General features: G+C 45.3%; 1 protein-coding gene across 3 annotated transcripts in view; it reads left to right on the top strand.

Annotated features, from left to right (window-relative positions):
* Positions 1–22541, top strand: part of LOC118379254 (protein phosphatase 1 regulatory inhibitor subunit 16B-like) — a 171820-nt gene that overhangs the window by 35693 nt on the left and 113586 nt on the right. For 2 of the 3 annotated variants that reach the window (XR_008144038.1, XM_052526471.1), the window contains exon 2: positions 20674–21102. Coding sequence is in view for 2 of the 3 variants with exons in the window: in XM_052526471.1 (XP_052382431.1) it covers positions 20838–21102 (265 nt within the window). In the remaining variant the exon portion in view is untranslated. Of the gene's footprint in view, positions 1–20670; positions 21103–22541 lie in introns of all 3 variants that reach the window. The other variant, XM_052526472.1, reaches the window with a different exon arrangement.

The raw sequence follows: 22541 nt of genomic DNA, 5'->3' as shown, positions 1-22541 counted from the left end.
CAATTTCCCCTCAGCCGTTTCCATGGAGACCCTGTGATTGATGGGGTCGTGGCCCCTGGTGGGAGCGGCTTTCTTTGGCAGCTCCCCTCACAGAAATATAAGAGCTGACTGAGGAAGCACACCCAAGAAGTTGACGAGGTGCAGAGCAACGGACCATAAACTTTAAGGGCCGGTTTCCCGGACCCTGATCAAGTCTAGTCCTGGACTGAAATGCATTTTCAATGTAGAATCTGGGTCCAGGAAACTGTCCCTAAAAATAATAATTTAGCAAACAGCCTCTAAATAATGAATAACTAGGATTGATATAGAGCAGGGGTGTCAAACTCATTTTGCCCCGGGGGCCAACGAGGTCCGGAGGGCCTAGTTATATTTCCTTCCTAATGAAAAGCATGAGCTGGCGCACAACACCAAAAAAGGTTGGTAGAGGTTCTGAGTAACGGCGAGTTAACTGTGTGCTATAAAAATAAATAGTGACACACACTATACAAGCTCCCAGTCATTTATTGGGTAAACCACCAACGTTTCAGCATCACAGTGCCTTCTTCAGGGTGATGTCATGAATCCTTCAACCAGGTTCTATAGACAAACTGTGCAACCAATGACAACAGTGAGGGGCGTGTCATAGTTATTAGGGTGATGAGAATGTTTTTTTTTTTTTTTTACTGTTAAAAGACAATAGTTTACAGCATGTTGAATATATTAGGCTATTGTTATCATATTACAACATAATTAGATAGTATACATAGTCATAGCATCAACGTACATTATTATTTAATTTCATATGCATTTCCTTGTTTCCATTTCGTGTCATCTTTTTGAGGAACCGTAATGCATCATAAGCATCATCGACAGGAGGAACGCCGATAGAAAGAACAGCAGAACAGCAGACTTGTTCATGAAAATATATATTTCCTTCATGTTCAAATTTGCATTACAAAAATAGTCTATTAATATTTTGGGGTATTTTCAATTCTCCCTGACTGTCTAGTGATTATTAGAGAGCCTCTCTCTCTCTCTCTCTCTCTCTCTCTCTCTCTGTCACTCTCTCTCTCTCTCTCTCTCTCTCTCTCTCTCTCTCTCTCTGTCACTCTCTCTGTGTCACTGTCTCTCTCTCTGTCACTCTCTCTGTGTCACTCTCTCTCTGTCTCTCTCTGTGTGACTGTCTCTGTGTCACTCTCTCTCTCTCTCTCTCTCTCTATGTCACTCTCTCTCTCTGTCACTCTCTCTCTCTGTGTCACTGTCTCTCTCTCTGTCACTATCTCTCTGTGTCACTCTCTATCTCTCTCTATGTCACTCTTTCTCTGTGTCACTCTCTCTCTGTGTCTCTCTCTTTCTCTGTGTCACTGTCCCTCTCTCTGTGTCACTCTCTCTCTCTGTGTCACTCTCTCTCTCTATCTCTCTCTCTCTGTGTCACTCTCTCTGTGTCACTCTCTCTCTCTCTCTCTCTCTCTCTCTCTCTCAATTCAATTTCAATTTCAATTCAAGGGCTTTATTGGCATGGGAAACATGTGTTAACATTGCCAAAGCAAGTGAGGTAGACAACATACAGAGTGAATATATAAAGTGAAAAACAACAAAAATGAACAGTAAACATTACACATACAACAGTTTCAAAACAGTAAAGACATTACAAATGTCATATATATATATATATATATATATATATATATATATATATATATACACACAATGTACAAATAATTAAAGGACACAAGATAAAATAAATAAGCATAAATATGGGTTGTATTTACAATGGTGTTTGTTCTTCACTGGTTGCCCTTTTCTCGTGGCAACAGGTCACAAATCTTGCTGCTGTGATGGCACACTATGGAATTTCACCCAGTAGGTATGGGAGTTTTTCAAAATTGGATATGTTTTCGAATTCTTTGTGGATCTGTGTGATCTGGGGAAATATGTCTCTCTAATATGGTCATACATTGGGCAGGAGGTTAGGAAGTGCAGCTCAGTTTCCACCTCATTTTGTGGGCAGTGAGCACATAGCCTGTCTTCTCTTGAGAGCCATGTCTGCCTACGGCGGCCTTTCTCAATAGCAAGGCTATGCTCACTGAGTCTGTACATAGTCAAAGCTTTCCTTAATTTTGGGTCAGTCACAGTGGTCAGGTATTCTGCCGCTGTGTACTCTCTGTGTAGGGCCAAATAGCATTCTAGTTTGCTCTGTTTTTTTGTTAATTCTTTCCAATGTGTTAAGTAATTATCTTTTTGTTTTCTCATGATTTGGTTGGGTCTAATTGTGCTGTTGTCCTGGGGCTCTGTAGGGTGTGTTTGTGTTTGTGAACAGAGCCCCAGGACCAGCTTGCTTAGGGGACTCTTCTCCAGGTTCATCTCTCTGTTTGTGATGGCTTTGTTATGGGAGGTTTGTGAATCGCTTCCTTTTAGGTGGTCTCTCTCTCTCTCTCTGTCACTCTCTCTCTGTGTCACTCTCTGTCTCTCTCTGTGTGACTGTCTCTGTGTCACTCTCTGTCTCTCTCTGTGTGACTGTCTCTGTGTCACTCTCTCTCTCTCTCTCTATGTCACTCTCTCTCTCTGTCACTCTCTCTCTCTGTGTCACTGTCTCTCTCTCTGTCACTATCTCTCTGTGTCACTCTCTATCTCTCTCTATGTCACTCTTTCTCTGTGTCACTCTCTCTCTGTGTCTCTCTCTTTCTCTGTGTCACTGTCCCTCTCTCTGTGTCACTCTCTCTCTCTCTCTGTCACTCTCTCTGTGTCACTCTCTCTCTCTGTGTCACTGTCTCTCTCTCTCTGTGTGTCACTCTCTCTCTGTGTCTCTCTCTTTCTCTCTCTCACTCTGTGTCACCTCTCTGTGTCACTCTCTGTGTCACTCTCACTCTCTCTGTGTCACTCTCTCTCTCTGTGTCACTCTCTCTCTCTATCTCTCTCTCTCTGTGTCACTCTCTCTGTGTCTCTCTCTCTCTCTCTCTCTCTCTCTCTCTCTCTCTCTCTCTCTCTCTCTCTCTCTCTCTCTCTGTCTCTCTCTCTGTGTCACTCTCTCTATCTCTCTGTGTCACTCTCTCTGTGTCACTCTCTCTCTCTGTGTCACTGTCTCTCTCTCTCTGTGTGTCACTCTCTCTCTCTGTGTCACCTCTCTGTGTCACTCTCTGTGTCACTCTCACTCTCTCTGTGTCACTCTCTCTCTGTGTCAGTCTCTCTCTGTGTCACTCTCTCCCTGTCACTCTCTCTCTGTGTCACTCTCTCTGTGTCACTCTCTCTCTGTCACTCTCTCTGTGTCACTGTCTCTCTCTCTGTCACTCTCTCTCTGTGTCACTCTCTGTCTCTCTCTATGTCACTCTCTCTCTGTGTCACTCTCTATCTCTCTCTATGTCACTCTCTCTGTGTCACTGTCCCTCTCTCTGTGTCACTCTCTCTCTCTCTCTCTCTCTCTCTCTCTCTCTCTCTCTCTCTCTCTCTCTCTATGTCACTCTCTCTCTGTGTCACTCTCTCTCTCTCTATGTCACTCTCTCTCTCCGTGTCACTCTCTCTCTCTCTATCTATCTCTCTCTCTCTGTCACTCTCTCTCTCTATCTCTCTCTCTGTGTCACTGTCTCTCTCTCTCTCTCAATTCAATTCAATTCACTTTATAACCAAGGGTCAAAATAACCATACATTCAACAATAACAACAAGTATACAGTAGAGGACATGTGCAGGTTGATTGGTCTGTCAGACACTGTCCCTCATCTTATGGCAGGCAGCAATGTAATGCTCTGCCAACCCACAGCTCTCTGCGTCCTCCCCCAACAGGACGGGTAGCTTACTCTCAGAGGTCTTTGAAACCTTGAATAAGGGTTTCAAAATTTGGGGAAATGACACGCTCTAATGGTTTTATATTTTTGACATTTTGTCAGGAAATGCAGCACTGTCTCAGGTTCTGCTGTGGTGCAGTAGTTGCACAGCCTTTCCTCTACAGGGAGACAGGTTTTCCTGTGTCTACCCTTCTCAATGGCAAGGCTGTGCTCACTGAGCCTGTACTTTGTCAAGGTTTTTCTAAGGTTTTGATCAGTAACCATGGTCAAATATTTAGCCACAGTGTACTGTCGATTTAGGGCCAGAAAGCACTGCAACTATGTTGTAATTTGGTTTATCCTGATTGATTGGATGTTCTGGTAGTGTGTTAGTAGAACAGGTTTGTGAACTCAGACCCCGGACCAGCTGGATGAGGGGACTCTTTTCTTTGCTCAGCTCTTGGCATTGCAGGGCTTGGTAATGATATGAGAGGGGGGTCACTGTATTTTAGATGTTTCCAAAACTTAATTGCTCTTTTTTGAGTTTTTATTATTAGTGGATATTGGCCTGATACTGCCCTGCGTGCATTGTTTGTAGTTTTCTTCTGGACATGTAGGAGAATCTTACAGAACTCTGCATGCAGGGTTTCAATGGGATGTTTGTCCCATTTGATGAAATCTTGTTTTGCAAGTGGAACCCACACCCCGCTGCCATAAAGTGCAATTGGTTCAATTACATATTCAATTACTTTTAGCCAAAAAATAAATCATCATTTATCTCCATGGCCCAGGTCTGGCAGTACTGCTCTAGCAGGTCCAGGCTCTACTGTAGGCCATGTGCTGTGGGGGTTTACTGCCAGGGCCCAGGTCTGGCAGTACTGCTCTAGCAGGTCCAGGCTCTGCTGTAGGCCATGTGCTGTGGGGTTTACTGCCAGGGCCCAGGTCTGGCAGTACTGCTCTAGCAGGTCCAGGCTCTGCTGTAGGCCATGTGCTGTGGGGTTTTACTGCCAGGGCCCAGGTCTGGCAGTACTGCTCTAGCAGGTCCAGGCTCTACTGTAGGCCATGTGCTGTGGGGGTTTACTGCCAGGGCCCAGGTCTGGCAGTACTGCTCTAGCAGGTCCAGGCTCTACTGTAGGCCATGTGCTGTGGGGGTCTACTGCCAGGGCCCAGGTCTGGCAGTACTGCTCTAGCAGGTCCAGGCTCTACTGTAGGCCATGTGCTGTGGGGTCTACTGCCAGGGCCCAGGTCTGGCAGTACTGCTCTAGCAGGTCCAGGCTCTACTGTAGGCCATGTGCTGTGGGGGTCTACTGCCAGGGCCCAGGTCTGGCAGTACTGCTCTAGCAGGTCAAGGCTCTACTGTAGGCCATGTGCTGTGGGGGTCTACTGCCAGGGCCCAGGTCTGGCAGTACTGCTCTAGCAGGTCAAGGCTCTACTGTAGGCCATGTGCTGTGGGGTTTACTGCCAGGGCCCAGGTCTGGCAGTACTGCTCTAGCAGGTCAAGGCTCTACTGTAGGCCATGTGCTGTGGGGGTCTACTGCCAGGGCCCAGGTCTGGCAGTACTGCTCTAGCAGGTCAAGGCTCTACTGTAGGCCATGTGCTGTGGGGGTGACTGCCAGGGCCCAGGTCTGGCAGTACTGCTCTAGCAGGTCCAGGCTCTACTGTAGGCCATGTGCTGTGGGGTTTTACTGCCAGGGCCCAGGTCTGGCAGTACTGCTCTAGCAGGTCCAGGCTCTACTGTAGGCCATGTGCTGTGGGGGTTTACTGAGGGCCCAGGTCTTTTCTAGAGGTCCAGGCTCTACTGTGGCCATGTGCTGTGGGGTCTACTGCCAGGGCCCAGGTCTGGCAGTACTGCTCTAGCAGGTCCAGGCTCTACTGTAGGCCATGTGTTGTGGGGGTCCCCAGGGCCCAGGTCTAGTACTGCTCTCAGGTCCAGGCTCTACTGTAGGCCATCTCTGTGGGGTTTACTGCCAGGGCCCAGGTCTGGCAGTCTCTCTAGCAGGTCCAGGCTCTACTGTAGGCCATGTGCTGTGGGGGTGCCAGGGCCCAGGTCTGGCAGTACTGCTCTAGCAGGTCAGGCTCTACTGTAGGCCATGTGCTCTGGGGGTCAGGTCTGGCAGTACTCTAGCAGGTCAAGGCTCTCTGTAGGCCATGTGCTGTGGGGGTCTCTGCCAGGGCCCAGGTCTCACTGCTCTAGCAGGTCAAGGCTCTCTGTAGGCCACTGTGGGGGTCTCTGTCAGGGCCCAGGTCTGGCTCTCTCTAGCAGGTCAGGCTCTACTGTAGGCCATGTGCTGTGGGGTTTACTGCCAGGGCCCAGGTCTGGCAGTACTGCTCTAGCAGGTCAAGGCTCTACTGTAGGCCATGTGCTGTGGGGGTCTACTGCCAGGGCCCAGGTCTCAATTCAAGGTCAAGGCTCTCTGTAGGCCATGTGCTGTGGGGGCTTGCCAGGGCCCAGGTCTGGCAGTATGCAGGTCCAAAGGCCATGTGCTGTGGGGGTTTAAGGGCCCAGGTCTGCCAAAGCAGGTCCAGGTGTAGGCCATGTGCTGTGGGGGTAGAGGGCCCAGGTCTCAGTACTGCTCTGTCAGGCTCTACTGTAGGCCATGTCTGTGGGGGTCACTGCCAGGGCCCAGGTCTGGCAGTACTGCTCTAGCAGGTCCAGGCTCTGCTGTAGGCCATGTGCTGTGGGTCAGCAGGCATAGGTCAAATGCGAAGAGTATCCATTTCACTTCTGAAATGTGGAGACTAACACCAGGGGCTGAGGATTTTTCTAGAATAGTGGCCAATTTGTTAATGTAACTCTGGCTCTCTCTCTCTGTGTCTCTCTCTCTCTCTGTGTCTCTCTCTCTCTCTCTCTGTCACTCTCTCTCTCTCTGTGTCACTCTCTCTCTGTCACTCTCTTTCTCTGTCACTCTCTCTTTCTCTGTCACTCTCTGTCACTCTCTCGCTCTCTGTCACTCTCTCTCTGTCACGCTCTCTCTCTGTCATGCTCTCTCTCTGTCACACTCTCTCTGTCACTTTCTCTCTCTCTGTCACTCTCCCTCTCTCTGTGTCACTCTCTCTCTCTGTTACGCTCTCACTCTGTCACGCTCTCACTGTCATTCTCACTCGCTCTCTGTCACTCTCTCTCTGTCACTCTCTCTTAGGGACAGGCGCTCAAGTACAGTAGGTGGCGCTAATGCACAGTGACTTTGGATGCCGCGGATAAACCCCACAGAATAAGGGGCGAGGTCGACAACGGTAGCTAGTTAGCAATGTAGCTAGTTAGCAATGGTAGCTAGTTAGCAATGTAGCTAGTTAGCAATGGTAGCTAGTTAGCAATGTAGCTAGTTAGCAATACACCGGTGGACAGCGTTCTTCGTCCCGGCCTGTCCGCCACTGTTTTCCCGCAGTTCTGTTAATGACGACGAGGGCAGGTGTTCGGCAGGCGGAAGCGAAGGACACCTTGTACATAGCAGGTGGGAACAACAATGTATTCTAGTTAACTATCAAGCTAGCTAGTACACGGTGTCACCCTAGCCTCCCGTCTGCAGTGCTAGTGGGAGGAAGGGACCCGCCTGGCGGGCACGGTTTTCTCCGGTACACAACTGGCGGGGTCGACACCGTGTGTTAACTAGTAAGCTAGCATACAGTGTCACTAACTAGCAAGCTAGAATACGGTGTCGCTAGCTAGCGCACAGTGTCACCGTAGCCTCTCTTCTGCTGCTGTTCTAGTGGGATGCAGGGACGACATTCATACAGGAATTTATGGGGTGCTCGAAGGAGGGCGTTCTTGCAGGAACCAATGGGATGTTTGAGGGAGGGAGTTCTTGCAGGGACCAATGGGATGTTTGAGGGAGGGCATTCTTGCAGGAACCAATGGGATGTTTGAGGGTGGGCGTGCAGGAACCAATGGGATGTTTGAGGGTGGGCGTTCCTGCAGGAACCAATGGGATGTTTGAGGGTGGGAACCAATGGGATGTTTGAGGGTTCTTGCAGGAACCAATGGGATGTTTGAGGGTGGGCGTTCTTGCAGGAACCAATGGGATGTTTGAGGGTGGGCGTTCTTGCAGGAACCAATGGGATGTTTGAGGGTGGGCGTTCTTGCAGATGCAGCAATGCCCACATGCAGGAACTTCACAAATTGCGAGCTGAAGTTACACACTATTGAATTTCTCTTTATAAAATGGACAATAATTTTTAAACTATCCCACTCCCACTCTGGATCTTTGATATGTGATATGCCTGTAGAGTATATTATGTTCACCAATATAATATACGGTGCCTTGCGAAAGTATTCGGCCCCCTTGAACTTTGTGACCTTTTGCCACATTTCAGGCTTCACACATAAAGATATAAAACTGTATTTTTTTGTGAAGAATCAACAACAAGTGGAACACAATCATGAAGTGGAACGACATTTATTGGATATTTCAAACTTTTTTAACAAATCAAAAACTGAAAAATTGGGCGTGTGTGTGTGTGTGTGTGTGTGTGTGTGTGTGTGTGTGTGTATCAGGTAATATCACTGATGTGATCAGTGGCAGGTCCTAGTACTCCTGTCCTCTGCTAATGTTATTTAACAGAACAAACAGTGGACATTTCCTATTTGCCACATAGAGACGCTAATCCACTTTACTGCACGCTTCGCCTTCTCATAAAAGACACAAGACGTGACTTCATTCACCCACGGTGTGTGTGTCTAACCCTACAGGGAAACTCACAAGAGCTATGTTTCAGGTCTTGTTAACGACCCTAAAGGGAAACTCACAAGAGCTATGTTTCAGGTCTTGTTAACGACCCTACAGGGAAACTCACAAGAGCCATGTTTCAGGCCTTCTTAACGACCCTACAGGGAAACTCACAAGAGCCACGTTTCAGGCCTTCTTAACGACCCTACAGGGAAACTCACAAGAGCCACGTTTCAGGCCTTCTTAACGACCCTACAGGGAAACTCACAAGAGCCACGTTTCAGGCCTTCTTAACGACCCTACAGGGAAACTCACAAGAGCCACGTTTCAGGCCTTCTTAACGACCCTACAGGGAAACTCACAAGAGCCACGTTTCAGGCCTTCTTAACGACCCTACAGGGAAACTCACAAGAGCCACGTTTCAGGCCTTCTTAACGACCCTACAGGGAAACTCACAAGAGCCATGTTTCAGGCCTTGTTAATGACCCTACAGGGAAACTCACGAGCTATGTTTCAGGCCTTGTTAACGACCCTAAAGGGAAACTCACAAGAGCCACGTTTCAGGCCTTGTTAACGACCCTACAGGGAAACTCACGAGCTATGTTTCAGGCCTTGTTAACGACCCTACAGGGGAACTCACAATATTATGTATTATTGTGCATCTAGATGCTCTTCCCCTGTGGTAGAGCGGTTAACCTCTTGAGGGTAAATCAGTTGAACAGCCCAGTTGAACAGCCCAGTTGAACAGCCCAGTTGAACAGCCCAGTTGAACAGCCCAGTTGAACAGCCCAGTTGAACAGTCCAGTTGAACAGCCCAGTTGAACAGCCCAGTTGAACAGCCCAGTTGAACAGCCCAGTTGAACAGCCCAGTTGAACAGTCCAGTTGAACAGCCCAGTTGAACAGCCCAGTTGAACAGCCCAGTTGAACAGTCCAGTTGAACAGTCCAGTTGAACAGTCCAGTTGAACAGCCCAGTTGAACAGTCCAGTTGAACAGTCCAGTTGAACAGCCCAGTTGAACAGCCCAGTTGAACAGTCCAGTTGAACAGTCCAGTTGAACAGCCCAGTTGAACAGCCCAGTTGAACAGTCCAGTTGAACAGTCCAGTTGAACAGTCCAGTTGAACAGCCCAGTTGAACAGCCCAGTTGAACAGTCCAGTTGAACAGTCCAGTTGAACAGCCCAGTTGAACAGCCCAGTTGAACAGTCCAGTTGAACAGTCCAGTTGAACAGCCCAGTTGAACAGCCCAGTTGAACAGTCCAGTTGAACAGCCCAGTTGAACAGTCCAGTTGAACAGCCCAGTTGAACAGTCCAGTTGAACAGTCCAGTTGAACAGCCCAGTTGAACAGTCCAGTTGAACAGCCCAGTTGAACAGTCCAGTTGAACAGTCCAGTTGAACAGCCCAGTTGAACAGTCCAGTTGAACAGCCCAGTTGAACAGTCCAGTTGAACAGCCCAGTTGAACAGTCCAGTTGAACAGTCCAGTTGAACAGCCCAGTTGAACAGTCCAGTTGAACAGCCCAGTTGAACAGTCCAGTTGAACAGCCCAGTTGAACAGTCCAGTTGAACAGTCCAGTTGAACAGCCCAGTTGAACAGCCCAGTTGAACAGTCCAGTTGAACAGCCCAGTTGAACAGCCCAGTTGAACAGCCCAGTTGAACAGTCCAGTTGAACAGCCCAGTTGAACAGCCCAGTTGAACAGCCCAGTTGAACAGCCCAGTTGAACAGCCCAGTTGAACAGCCCAGTTGAACAGTCCAGTTGAACAGCCCAGTTGAACAGCCCAGTTGAACAGCCCAGTTGAACAGTCCAGTTGAACAGCCCAGTTGAACAGCCCAGTTGAACAGCCCAGTTGAACAGCCCAGTTGAACAGTCCAGTTGAACAGTCCAGTTGAACAGTCCAGTTGAACAGTCAGTTGAACAGTCCAGTTGAACAGTCCAGTTGAACACTCAGTTGAACAGCCCAGTTGAACAGCCCAGTTGAACAGCCCAGTTGAACAGCCCAGTTGAACAGCCCAGTTGAACAGTCCCTCAGTTGACAGCCCAGTTGAACAGCCCAGTTGAACAGCCCAGTTGAACAGTCCAGTTGAACAGCCCAGTTGAACAGCCCAGTTGAACAGCCCAGTTGAACAGCCCAGTTGAACAGCCCAGTTGAACAGCCCAGTTGAACAGCCCAGTTGAACAGTCCAGTTGAACAGCCCAGTTGAACAGTCCAGTTGAACAGCCCAGTTGAACAGTCCAGTTGAACAGCCCAGTTGAACAGTCAGTTGAACAGTCCAGTTGAACAGCCCAGTTGAACAGTCCAGTTGAACATCCAGTTGAACAGCCCAGTTGAACAGCCCAGTTGAACAGCCCAGTTGAACAGCCCAGTTGAACCAGTTGAACAGTCCAGTTGAACAGCCCAGTTGAACAGTCCAGTTGAACAGCCCAGTTGAACAGCCCAGTTGAACAGTCCAGTTGAACAGCCCAGTTGAACAGCCCAGTTGAACAGCCCAGTTGAACAGCCCAGTTGAACAGTCCAGTTGAACAGCCCAGTTGAACAGTCCAGTTGAACAGCCCAGTTGAACAGTCCAGTTGAACAGCCCAGTTGAACAGCCCAGTTGAACAGTCCAGTTGAACAGCCCAGTTGAACAGTCCAGTTGAACAGTCCAGTTGAACAGTCCAGTTGAACAGCCCAGTTGAACAGCCCAGTTGAACAGCCCAGTTGAACACACAGGTTTCACATCCACTCATAATGACATCCACTCATAATGACATCCACCCACGTCCACTCATAATGACATCCACCCACGTCCACTCATAATGACGTCCACCCACGTCCACTCATAATGACGTCCACTCATAATGACATCCACCCACGTCCACTCATAATGACATCCACTCATAATGACATCCACTCATAATGACATCCACCCACGTCCACTCATAATGACATCCACTCATAATGACATCCACCCACGTCCACTCATAATGACATCCACCCACGTCCACTCATAATGACATCCACTCATAATGACGTCCACTCATAATGACATCCACTCATAATGACATCCACTCATAATGACATCCACCCACGTCCACTCATAATGACATCCACTCATAATGACGTCCACTCATAATGACATCCACTCATAATGACGTCCACTCATAATGACATCCACTCATAATGACATCCACCCACGTCCACTCATAATGACATCCACTCATAATGACGTCCACTCATAATGACGTCCACCCACGTCCACTCATAATGACATCCACTCATAATGACATCCACTCATAATGACATCCACTCATAATGACATCCACCCACGTCCACTCATAATGACATCCACTCATAATGACATCCACTCATAATGACATCCACTCATAATGACATCCACTCATAATGACATCCACCCACGTCCACTCATAATGACATCCACCCACGTCCACTCATAATGACATCCACTCATAATGACATCCACCCACGTCCACTCATAATGACATCCACCCATGTCCACTCATAATGACGTCCACTCATAATGACGTCCACTCATAATGACATCCACTCATAATGACGTCCACCCACGTCCACTCATAATGACATCCACTCATAATGACGTCCACTCATAATGACATCCACTCATAATGACATCCACCCACGTCCACTCATAATGACATCCACCCACGTCCACTCATAATGACATCCACCCACGTCCACTCATAATGACATCCACCCACGTCCACTCATAATGACATCCACTCATAATGACATCCACTCATAATGACATCCACCCACGTCCACTCATAATGACATCCACCCACGTCCACTCATAATGACATCCACCCACGTCCACTCATAATGACATCCACCCATGTCCACTCATAATGACATCCACCCACGTCCACTCATAATGACATCCACCCATGTCCACTCATAATGACGTCCACTCATAATGACATCCACTCATAATGACGTCCACTCATAATGACATCCACCCATAATGACATCCACTCATAATGACATCCACCCACGTCCACTCATAATGACATCCACCCATGTCCACTCATAATGACATCCACCCACGTCCACTCATAATGACATCCACTACTACTATTACTACTACTATCACTACTACTACTATCAATACTACTACTATCACTACTATCACTACTACTAATATCAATACTACTACTATCACAACTACCACTATCAACACTACTACTATCCCTACTACCACTATCAATACTACTACCACTATCACTACTACTATCACTACTACCACTATCAATACTACTACTATTACTACTACTACCACTACTACTACTATCAATACTACTACTATCACTACTATCACTACTACTATCACTACTACTACTATTACTATCACTATCCCTACTACCACTATCAATACTACTATCACTATTACTACTACTATCACTACTACTATCACTACTACCACTATCAATACTACTATCACAATTACTACTGCTATCACAACTAGTATCATTACTACTATCAATACTACTATCAATACTACTATCACAACTACCACTATCAATACTACTAATATTACTACTACTATCACTACTACCACTATCAATACTACTATCACTATCACTACTACTATCATTATCAATACTAGTCCTACTATCACTATCAATACTCACTATCAATACTACTATCACTACTACCACCATCGATACTACTACTATTACTACTACTATCACTACTACCACTACTACTATCGATACTACTACTATCACTACTATCCCTACTACTACCACTACTACTACTATTACTATCACTATCCTACTACCACTATCAATACTACTATCACTATCACTACTATATATACTACTACTATTACTACTACTATCACTACTATCACTACTACTATCGATACTACTACTAACCCTACTACTACTATCACTACTATCCCTACTACTACCACTACTACTACTATTACTATCACTATCCCTACTACCACTATCAATACTACTATCACTATCACTACTATCAATACTACTACTATTACTACTACTATCACTACTACCACTATCATTACTACTATCATTACTACTACTATTACTACTACTATCACTACTATCACTACTACTATCAATACTACTACTATCACTACTATCACTACTACTATCACTACTACTATCAATACTACTACTATTACTATCACTATCCCTACTACCACTATCAATACTACTACTACTACTACCACTATCAATACTACTACTACTATCACTACTATTAAATCAAATCAAATCTAATTTTATTGGTCGCATACACATGGTTAGCAGATGTTATTGGTCACATACACATGGTTAGCAGATGTTAATGGTCGCATGCACATGGTTAGCAGATGTTATTGGTCGCATACACATGGTTAGCAGATGTTATTGGTCACATACACATGGTTAGCAGATGTAATTGGTCACATACACATGGTTAGCAGATGTTATTGGTCACATACACATGGTTAGCAGATGTTATTGGTTGCATACACATGGTTAGCAGATGTAATTGGTCACATACACATGGTTAGCAGATGTTATTGGTCCCATACACATGGTCAGCAGATGTTAATTGTCACATACACATGGTCAGCAGATGTTAATGGTCGCATGCACATGGTCAGCAGATGTTAATGGTCGCATACACATGGTTAGCAGATGTTATTGGTTGCATACACATGGTTAGCAGATGTTAATGGTCACATCCACATGGTTAGCAGATGTTAATGGTCGCATACACATGGTTAGCAGATGTTATTGGTTGCATACACATGGTTAGCAGATGTTAATTGTCACATGGTTAGCAGATGTTATTGGTCGCATACACATGGTTAGCAGATGTTATTGGTCGCATACACATGGTTAGCAGATGTTATTGGTCACATACACATGGTTAGCAGATGTTATTGGTTGCATACACATGGTTAGCAGATGGTAATTGTCACATGGTTAGCAGATGTTAATGGTCGCATACACATGGTTAGCAGATGTTATTGGTTGCATACACATGGTTAGCAGATGTTAATTGTCACATGGTTAGCAGATGTTATTGGTCACATACACATGGTTAGCAGATGTTAATGGTCACATGGTCAGCAGATGTTATTGGTTGCATACACATGGTTAGCAGATGTTAATTGTCACATGGTTAGCAGATGTTATTGGTCACATACACATGGTTAGCAGATGTTAATGGTCACATGGTTAGCAGATGTTATTGGTCGCATACACATGGTTAGCAGATGTTATTGGTCACATACACATGGTTAGCAGATGTTAATGGTCACATGGTCAGCAGATGTTATTGGTTGCATACACATGGTTAGCAGATGTTATTGGTCACATACACATGGTTAGCAGATGTTATTGGTTACATACACATGGTTAGCAGATGTTATTGGTCACATACACATGGTTAGCAGATGTTATTGGTTGCATACACATGGTCAGCAGATGTTATTGGTCACATACACATGGTCAGCAGATGTTATTGGTCACATACACATGGTTAGCAGATGTTATTGGTCACATACACATGGTCAGCAGATGTTATTGGTTGCATACACATGGTCAGCAGATGTTATTGGTCACATACACATGGTCAGCAGATGTTATTGGTCACATACACATGGTTAGCAGATGTTATTGGTCACATACACATGGTTAGCAGATGTTATTGGTTGCATACACATGGTCAGCAGATGTTATTGGTCACATACACATGGTCAGCAGATGTTATTGGTCACATACACATGGTTAGCAGATGTTATTGGTCACATACACATGGTCAGCAGATGTTATTGGTTGCATACACATGGTTAGCAGATGTTATTGGTCGCATACACATGGTTAGCAGATGTTAATTGTCACATGGTTAGCAGATGTTAATTGTCACATGGTTAGCAGATGTTAATGGTCGCATACACATGGTTAGCAGATGTTAATGGTTGCATGCACATGGTTAGCAGATGTTAATGGTCACATACACATGGTTAGCAGATGTTAATGGTCGCATACACATGGTTAGCAGATGTTAATTGTCACATGGTTAGCAGATGTTATTGGTCGCGTACACATGGTTAGCAGATGTTAATGGTCGCATGCACATGGTTAGCAGATGTTATTGGTCGCATACACATGGTTAGCAGATGTAATTGGTCACATACACATGGTTAGCAGATGTTAATGGTCACATACACATGGTCAGCAGATGTTAATGGTCGCATACACATGGTTAGCAGATGTAATTGGTCACATACACATGGTTAGCAGATGTTAATGGTCGCATGCACATGGTTAGCAGATGTTATTGGTCGCATACACATGGTTAGCAGATGTAATTGGTCACATACACATGGTTAGCAGATGTTAATGGTCACATACACATGGTTAGCAGATGTTAATGGTCGCATGGTTAGCAGATGTTATTGGTCACATACACATGGTTAGCAGATGTTAATGGTCACATGGTCAGCAGATGTTATTGGTCACATACACATGGTTAGCAGATGTTATTGGTCACATACACATGGTCAGCAGATGTTAATGGTCGCATGGTTAGCAGATGTTATTGGTCACATACACATGGTTAGCAGATGTTAATGGTCACATACACATGGTTAGCAGATGTTATTGGTCACATACACATGGTTAGCAGATGTTAATGGTCGCATGGTTAGCAGATGTTATTGGTCACATACACATGGTTAGCAGATGTTAATGGTCACATACACATGGTTAGCAGATGTTAATGGTCACATACACATGGTCAGCAGATGTTAATGGTCGCATACACATGGTTAGCAGATGTAATTGGTCACATACACATGGTTAGCAGATGTTAATGGTCGCATGCACATGGTTAGCAGATGTTATTGGTCGCATACACATGGTTAGCAGATGTAATTGGTCACATACACATGGTTAGCGGATGTTAATGGTCACATACACATGGTTAGCAGATGTTAATGGTCGCATGGTTAGCAGATGTTATTGGTCACATACACATGGTTAGCAGATGTTAATGGTCACATGGTCAGCAGATGTTATTGGTCACATACACATGGTTAGCAGATGTTATTGGTTGCATACACATGGTTAGCAGATGTTAATTGTCACATGGTTAGCAGATGTTATTGGTCACATACACATGGTCAGCAGATGTTAATGGTCGCATGGTTAGCAGATGTTAATGGTCGCATACACATGGTTAGCAGATGTAATTGGTCACATACACATGGTTAGCAGATGTTAATGGTCGCATGCACATGGTTAGCAGATGTTATTGGTCGCATACACATGGTTAGCAGATGTAATTGGTCACATACACATGGTTAGCAGATGTTAATGGTCACATACACATGGTTAGCAGATGTTAATGGTCGCATGGTTAGCAGATGTTATTGGTCACATACACATGGTTAGCAGATGTTAATGGTCACATGGTCAGCAGATGTTATTGGTCACATACACATGGTTAGCAGATGTTATTGGTCACATACACATGGTCAGCAGATGTTAATGGTCGCATGGTTAGCAGATGTTATTGGTCACATACACATGGTTAGCAGATGTTAATGGTCACATACACATGGTTAGCAGATGTTATTGGTCACATACACATGGTTAGCAGATGTCAATGGTCGCATGGTTAGCAGATGTTATTGGTCACATACACATGGTTAGCAGATGTTAATGGTCACATACACATGGTTAGCAGATGTTAATGGTCACATACACATGGTCAGCAGATGTTAATGGTCGCATACACATGGTTAGCAGATGTAATTGGTCACATACACATGGTTAGCAGATGTTAATGGTCGCATGCACATGGTTATATAGGCCTGTTAGATTACAGGATCCTATTTGGCTTATATGAGATGGAAGATGCTACCTGATTAATCCCTCAGAGGAGTAACCGTGCTCATATTGATGAGTTGTTTGAGTTTCGGGAGGATCTCCAAGACCTTGGTATGATTTCACATCCAGATAGTTGACGATTATTTTTTAGAGGAGTTTGACGGCTGTAGTATTGTATCTGATGAAATAGTGTATCTGGTGAAAATTAGATCGTTTTTTCCCCCTGTATATTTGACAGATGTCCACCTGATCGTGTGTTCAATAGTAAGAGTGAGACATCTTGTGGGATGAGTACAGGGCAGGATGTGGTTACCAGAGTAGATGAGCTGTGTTGACATCTGGCAGTCATCGTCTGGTTTCATGGTTTCAACAGGATACCAGATAAGTGAACAGCAGCCATGGTTTCTCTCAAGGGGAAAGTTCCTACATAAGAATAGGCCTTAATATGAAATAACGATAAACCAATATCCCTAGCTTAGAATGAATTGAGAGGCACAGCATGTTTCTGGTACGAGCCGACTGCTTTTTACACAACCCGTTGTCTTGGTTTGTTTTTGAGGGCTTTTCGCAGTGGGAAGTCTGAGGCTGGTTATTACCAAGTCAATTTATCACCGAGCTGGCTATTGCACAACCAAAGGACTTCGGTCACAGAGAAATAGGGAGATGCTATATGTCTACTGCTAGCAAGTTGTCCGTTGAAGTCATTTTGTTTGCATAATATCCACAAACCTTGAGGTATTGAATTCTTAAATAATATTTATTTTCAGGCTGTTTTTAGTTTTGTTACTGTCGATACAGTAAGAAGGACCTGTTGATGTTGAAAGTTTGAACAGTAGTAGGTGGTGATGATTAACATGGGTAACCGGGATCCCAGGACTGATCCGGGAACACACTTCACATTTCCAGGAAAAATACAATGACCTGGGAAATTACAACAAAAACAATGTCCCAATGTGGCACTAATGCAATTCCACAAAATACACAACATGTGCAGCAGCAGATTAGCCAAAATAAAATAGGACATAATCCAAACAGGTCCCATGGAAGCCTTTAACTGAGCGGATTTATTACACACAAAGTCACCATAAATACAAAGCACACGTATAATTGACACTGCCAGACTGCACACACGACCCGAATGCAGTTAATAAACCCTACAGGATTTTCTTTTACAATAACGTGTTGCTCTTTGAGCTGCTATTGTGACTCTTCAGACAGTCACATGTGATAGGCATATGCACAATTCACTACATAGAAATGGTTTGTCAAGATCGATGTGTGGAAGACTGGCCTGCACAGAGCCCTGACCCTCAACCCAACCAACACCTTTATTTAGAATGAATTGGAACGCCGCCTGCGAGACAGGCCGAATCGGCCAACATCAGTGCCCGACCTCAGAGTGGTGGCTGTTATAACAGCAAAGGGGGGACCAACTCCATTTTAATGGCCATGATTTTGGAATGAGATGTTCGACAAGCAGGTATCCACATACTGTTTCCACTCTTCATCTCCCCGTTAGTCATTAGCTTTTTTATTTAGAGTTTAGATTGTATTAGGATCCCCATTAACCGACGCCAATGGCAACATCTAGTCTTACTGGGGTTCGACACATTTAGTCTTACTGGGGTTCGACACATCTAGTCTTACTGGGGTTCGACACATCTTGTCTTACTGGGGTTCGACACATCTAGTCTTACTGGGGTTCGACACATCTAGTCTTACTGGGGTTCGACACATCTAGTCTTACTGGGGTTCGACACATCTAGTCTTACTGGGGTTTGACACATCTAGTCTTACTGGGGTCCGACACATCTAGTCTTACTGGGGTCCGATACATCGAGTCTTACTGGGGTCCGATACATCTAGTCTTACTGGGGTCCGACACATCTAGTCTTACTGGGGTCCCGACACATCTCGTCTTACTGGGGTCCGATACATCTAGTCTTACTGGGGTCTGACACATCTAGCCTTACTGGGGTCCGACACATCTAGTCTTACTGGGGTCCGACACATCTAGTCTTACTGGGGTTCGACACATAACGAAAAGCCAGTACAGACAAAATACTTTACAATTGACATGTATTTTAAAGGGGAATAGAGTTGATCAGGCTGTTGATTGTGGCCTGTGGAATGTTGTCCCACTCCTCTTCAACGGCTGTGCGAAACTGCTGGATATTGGCTGGAACTGAAACACGCTGTCATACACGTCGATCCAGAGCATCCCAAACATGCTCTATGTGTGACATGTCTGGTGAGTATGCAGGCCATGGAAGAACTGGGCCATTTTCAACTTCCAGGAAATGTGTACAGATCCTTGCAACATGGGGCCGTGCATTATCATGCTGAAACATGAGGTGATGGCGGCAGATGAATGGCACGACAATGGGCCTCGTCACGGTATCTCTGGGCATTCCAATATCCATAGATAAAATGGAATTGTGTTCGGTATCTGTAGCTTATGCCTGCCCATACCATAACCCCACCGCCACCTTGGGGCACTCTGTTCACAACGTAGACGGTTGTGAGGCTGGTTGGACGTAATGCCAAATTCTCTAAAATGACATTGGAGGTGGCTTATGGTAGAGAAATTAACTTTCAATTCTCTGGCAACAGCTCTGGTGGACATTCCTGCAGTCAGCATGTCAATTACACGCTCCCTCAAAACTTTTCAGGAAAATATTTTCAGGAAAATATTAGTTTGTACTAGGTAGCTTCTGTAATTGTTGTATACAATATGAACCAATGTGTAGTACTGCCTGTGTAGGGACTGGGAGAAGTGTGTACTGTCTAGTGAGTGTGTAGTACTGCCTGTCTAGGGATTGGGACTGGCAGAAATGTGTACTGTCTAGTGAGTGTGTAGTACTGCCTGTCTAGGGACTGGGAGAAGTGTGTACTGTCTAGTGAGTGTGTAGTACTGCCTATCTAGGGACTGGGACTGGGAGGAGTGTGTACTGTCTAGTGAATGTGTACTCCACTGAGTGTGTACTGTCTAGTGAATGTGTACTCCACTGAGTGTGTACTGTCTAGTGAATGTGTACTCCACTGAGTGTGTAATGTCTCGTGAGTTTGTACTACAGTATTATGTAACAGATTAGTGTTGAGGGAAGGAGGCTGTAATCAAATGAAACAAGATAACAGATGGGCATTGAGCCTGCGGAAACAACAAGGAGTAGCTAATCCTTTGTGGAATACTAAGCTACCAGTACGACACCGTTGAAAGGGGTTTCTGAAGCCTATCTGTACCTTTCAACAGCTGTAATTTCATAGTAGTCTATGTGATGTTCTTCCACATTGTAATTTTTAGCCTTTATAGTTAATATTCTATGCTACCGAGGTCAAGAAAGCATTTTATTTTGTACTTATGTCAGCTCTCGCTCTCCCCCCTCCCCCCGTCTCCCCAGCAGGTGGTCTAGTCACAGCTGATGAGTGTGATGATGATGATGATGGGAGGAGGCTACTGCAGCCGAAGGTGCAGTCCCCCACGCCAGTGCTAGTACCCGTCTCCAGTCTCCAACCCCTGGTTCCTCTGCCAGCCCTGGTCCCACTTGGCACCACCTCTGGCCCCACCATGGCTAACCACCTGGAGCTTCTCAATGAGCTGCAGCAGCTGGACAAGGTGCCTAGTCTGGAGCGCCTGAGGGCTGCCCAGAAGCGCCGCACACAGCAGTTGAAGAGATGGGCCGTGTACGAGAAGGAGATGCAGAACAAGAAACGCAAGGCGGAAAAGAGAAGGAACGCTAATCATGCCACCGCCATGGAGGCTAAACGGCACGTATCGTTTGCTGCTAGTGTGGCACTGCTAGAGGCCTCGGCACGGAACGATCCTGAAGAAGGTAAGAGGACAGGAGGAGAAAACACACACACACACCCTATCTCCTCATCCTATCACATATGGTGTAGAATGCAGGCACACACACACACACACAAACACAAAATTAACCATGTAAAAAAACAACATTTTGCCTAACGAGCATCAGAGCACGCCAATCAATACGAAGAAATCCAGGGTCAGAGAACCCATAAACCATTAGTTGGGTTGACTGTCAAAAGATCTCATTCCACTCCAAATGAATCACCCCAAGGTCCCTCATTAGGTTCTAAAGAGCCCCTGAACATGCTGATTGGCACGTGTTTTTCTTAATGATGATGGTCCCTCATGAAACACTGTAGGAAGCTTATTTCACTTCCTTAAAATCTCCAGAATGAATCTAAGATATCTTAAAAAATTTGTAATTAATTTTGAATTTTTGTACGAGGATGTTTTAGTTTTTGTGCAGTATTTCTTATGTAAACAGTCAGAGCTGTTGGGCAGGTCTGTCTCACGGTCTATGCTATTGGATAGAGAGCTGGTCACCGCATGTTAGTGAGAAAATGGACATTGTCAAATAAAAAATAAAAATAATAATTTACCCGGTGAGATGCACATATGTTCCAAACTCTGTTGGATGAGACTGACTTTATGACTAAAATGATCCTATTTACACTTTGTTACTGACTCATATCGATACCACAGGCCGTTTTCAAAGGGATTTGTTGTTTTTTTAAAGGCAGTCACTCTTTAACAGAAGGAGTAGTCACAGGTGTTATTCTACAGATGAAGCCCAGTCAGTATGATGCTGCTACAATTATGCTGAACAAACGCAACATGCAACAATTTCATTGGTTTTACTGAGTTTGTATTTGTATTTATTATGGATCCCCATTAGTTCCTGCAGCTACTCTTCCTGGGGTTTATTATGGGTCCCCATTAGCTCCTGCCAAGGCAACAGCTACTCTTCCTGGGGTTTATTATGGATCCCCATTAGTTCTTGCCAAGGCAACAGCTACTCTTCCTGGGGTTTATTATGGATCCCCATTAGTTCCTGCCAAGGCAACAGCTACTCTTCCTGGGGTTTATTATGGATCCCAATTAGTTCCTGCCAAGGCAGCAGCTACTCTTCCTGGGGTTTATTATGGATCCCCATTAGTTCCTGCCAAGGCAGCAGCTACTCTTCCTGGGGTTTATTATGGATCCCCATTAGTTCCTGCCAAGGCAACAGCTATTCTTCCTGGGGTTTATTATGGATCCCAATTAGTTCCTGCCAAGGCAGCAGCTACTCTTCCTGGGGTTTATTATGGATCCCCATTAGTTCTTGCCAAGGCAACAGCTATTCTTTCTGGGGTTTATTATGGATCCCCATTAGTTCTTGCCAAGGCAACAGCTACTCTTCCTGGGGTTTATTATGGATCCCCATTAGTTCTTGCCAAGGCAACAGCTATTCTTCCTGGGGTT

Source organism: Oncorhynchus keta, chromosome 10 (genome assembly GCF_023373465.1).
Source record: "Oncorhynchus keta strain PuntledgeMale-10-30-2019 chromosome 10, Oket_V2, whole genome shotgun sequence".
In the NCBI taxonomy this organism is placed as follows: domain Eukaryota; kingdom Metazoa; phylum Chordata; class Actinopteri; order Salmoniformes; family Salmonidae; genus Oncorhynchus; species Oncorhynchus keta.
The sequence above is the reverse complement of the archived record's forward strand: the minus strand, read 5'-3'. Positions and strand labels throughout refer to the sequence as shown.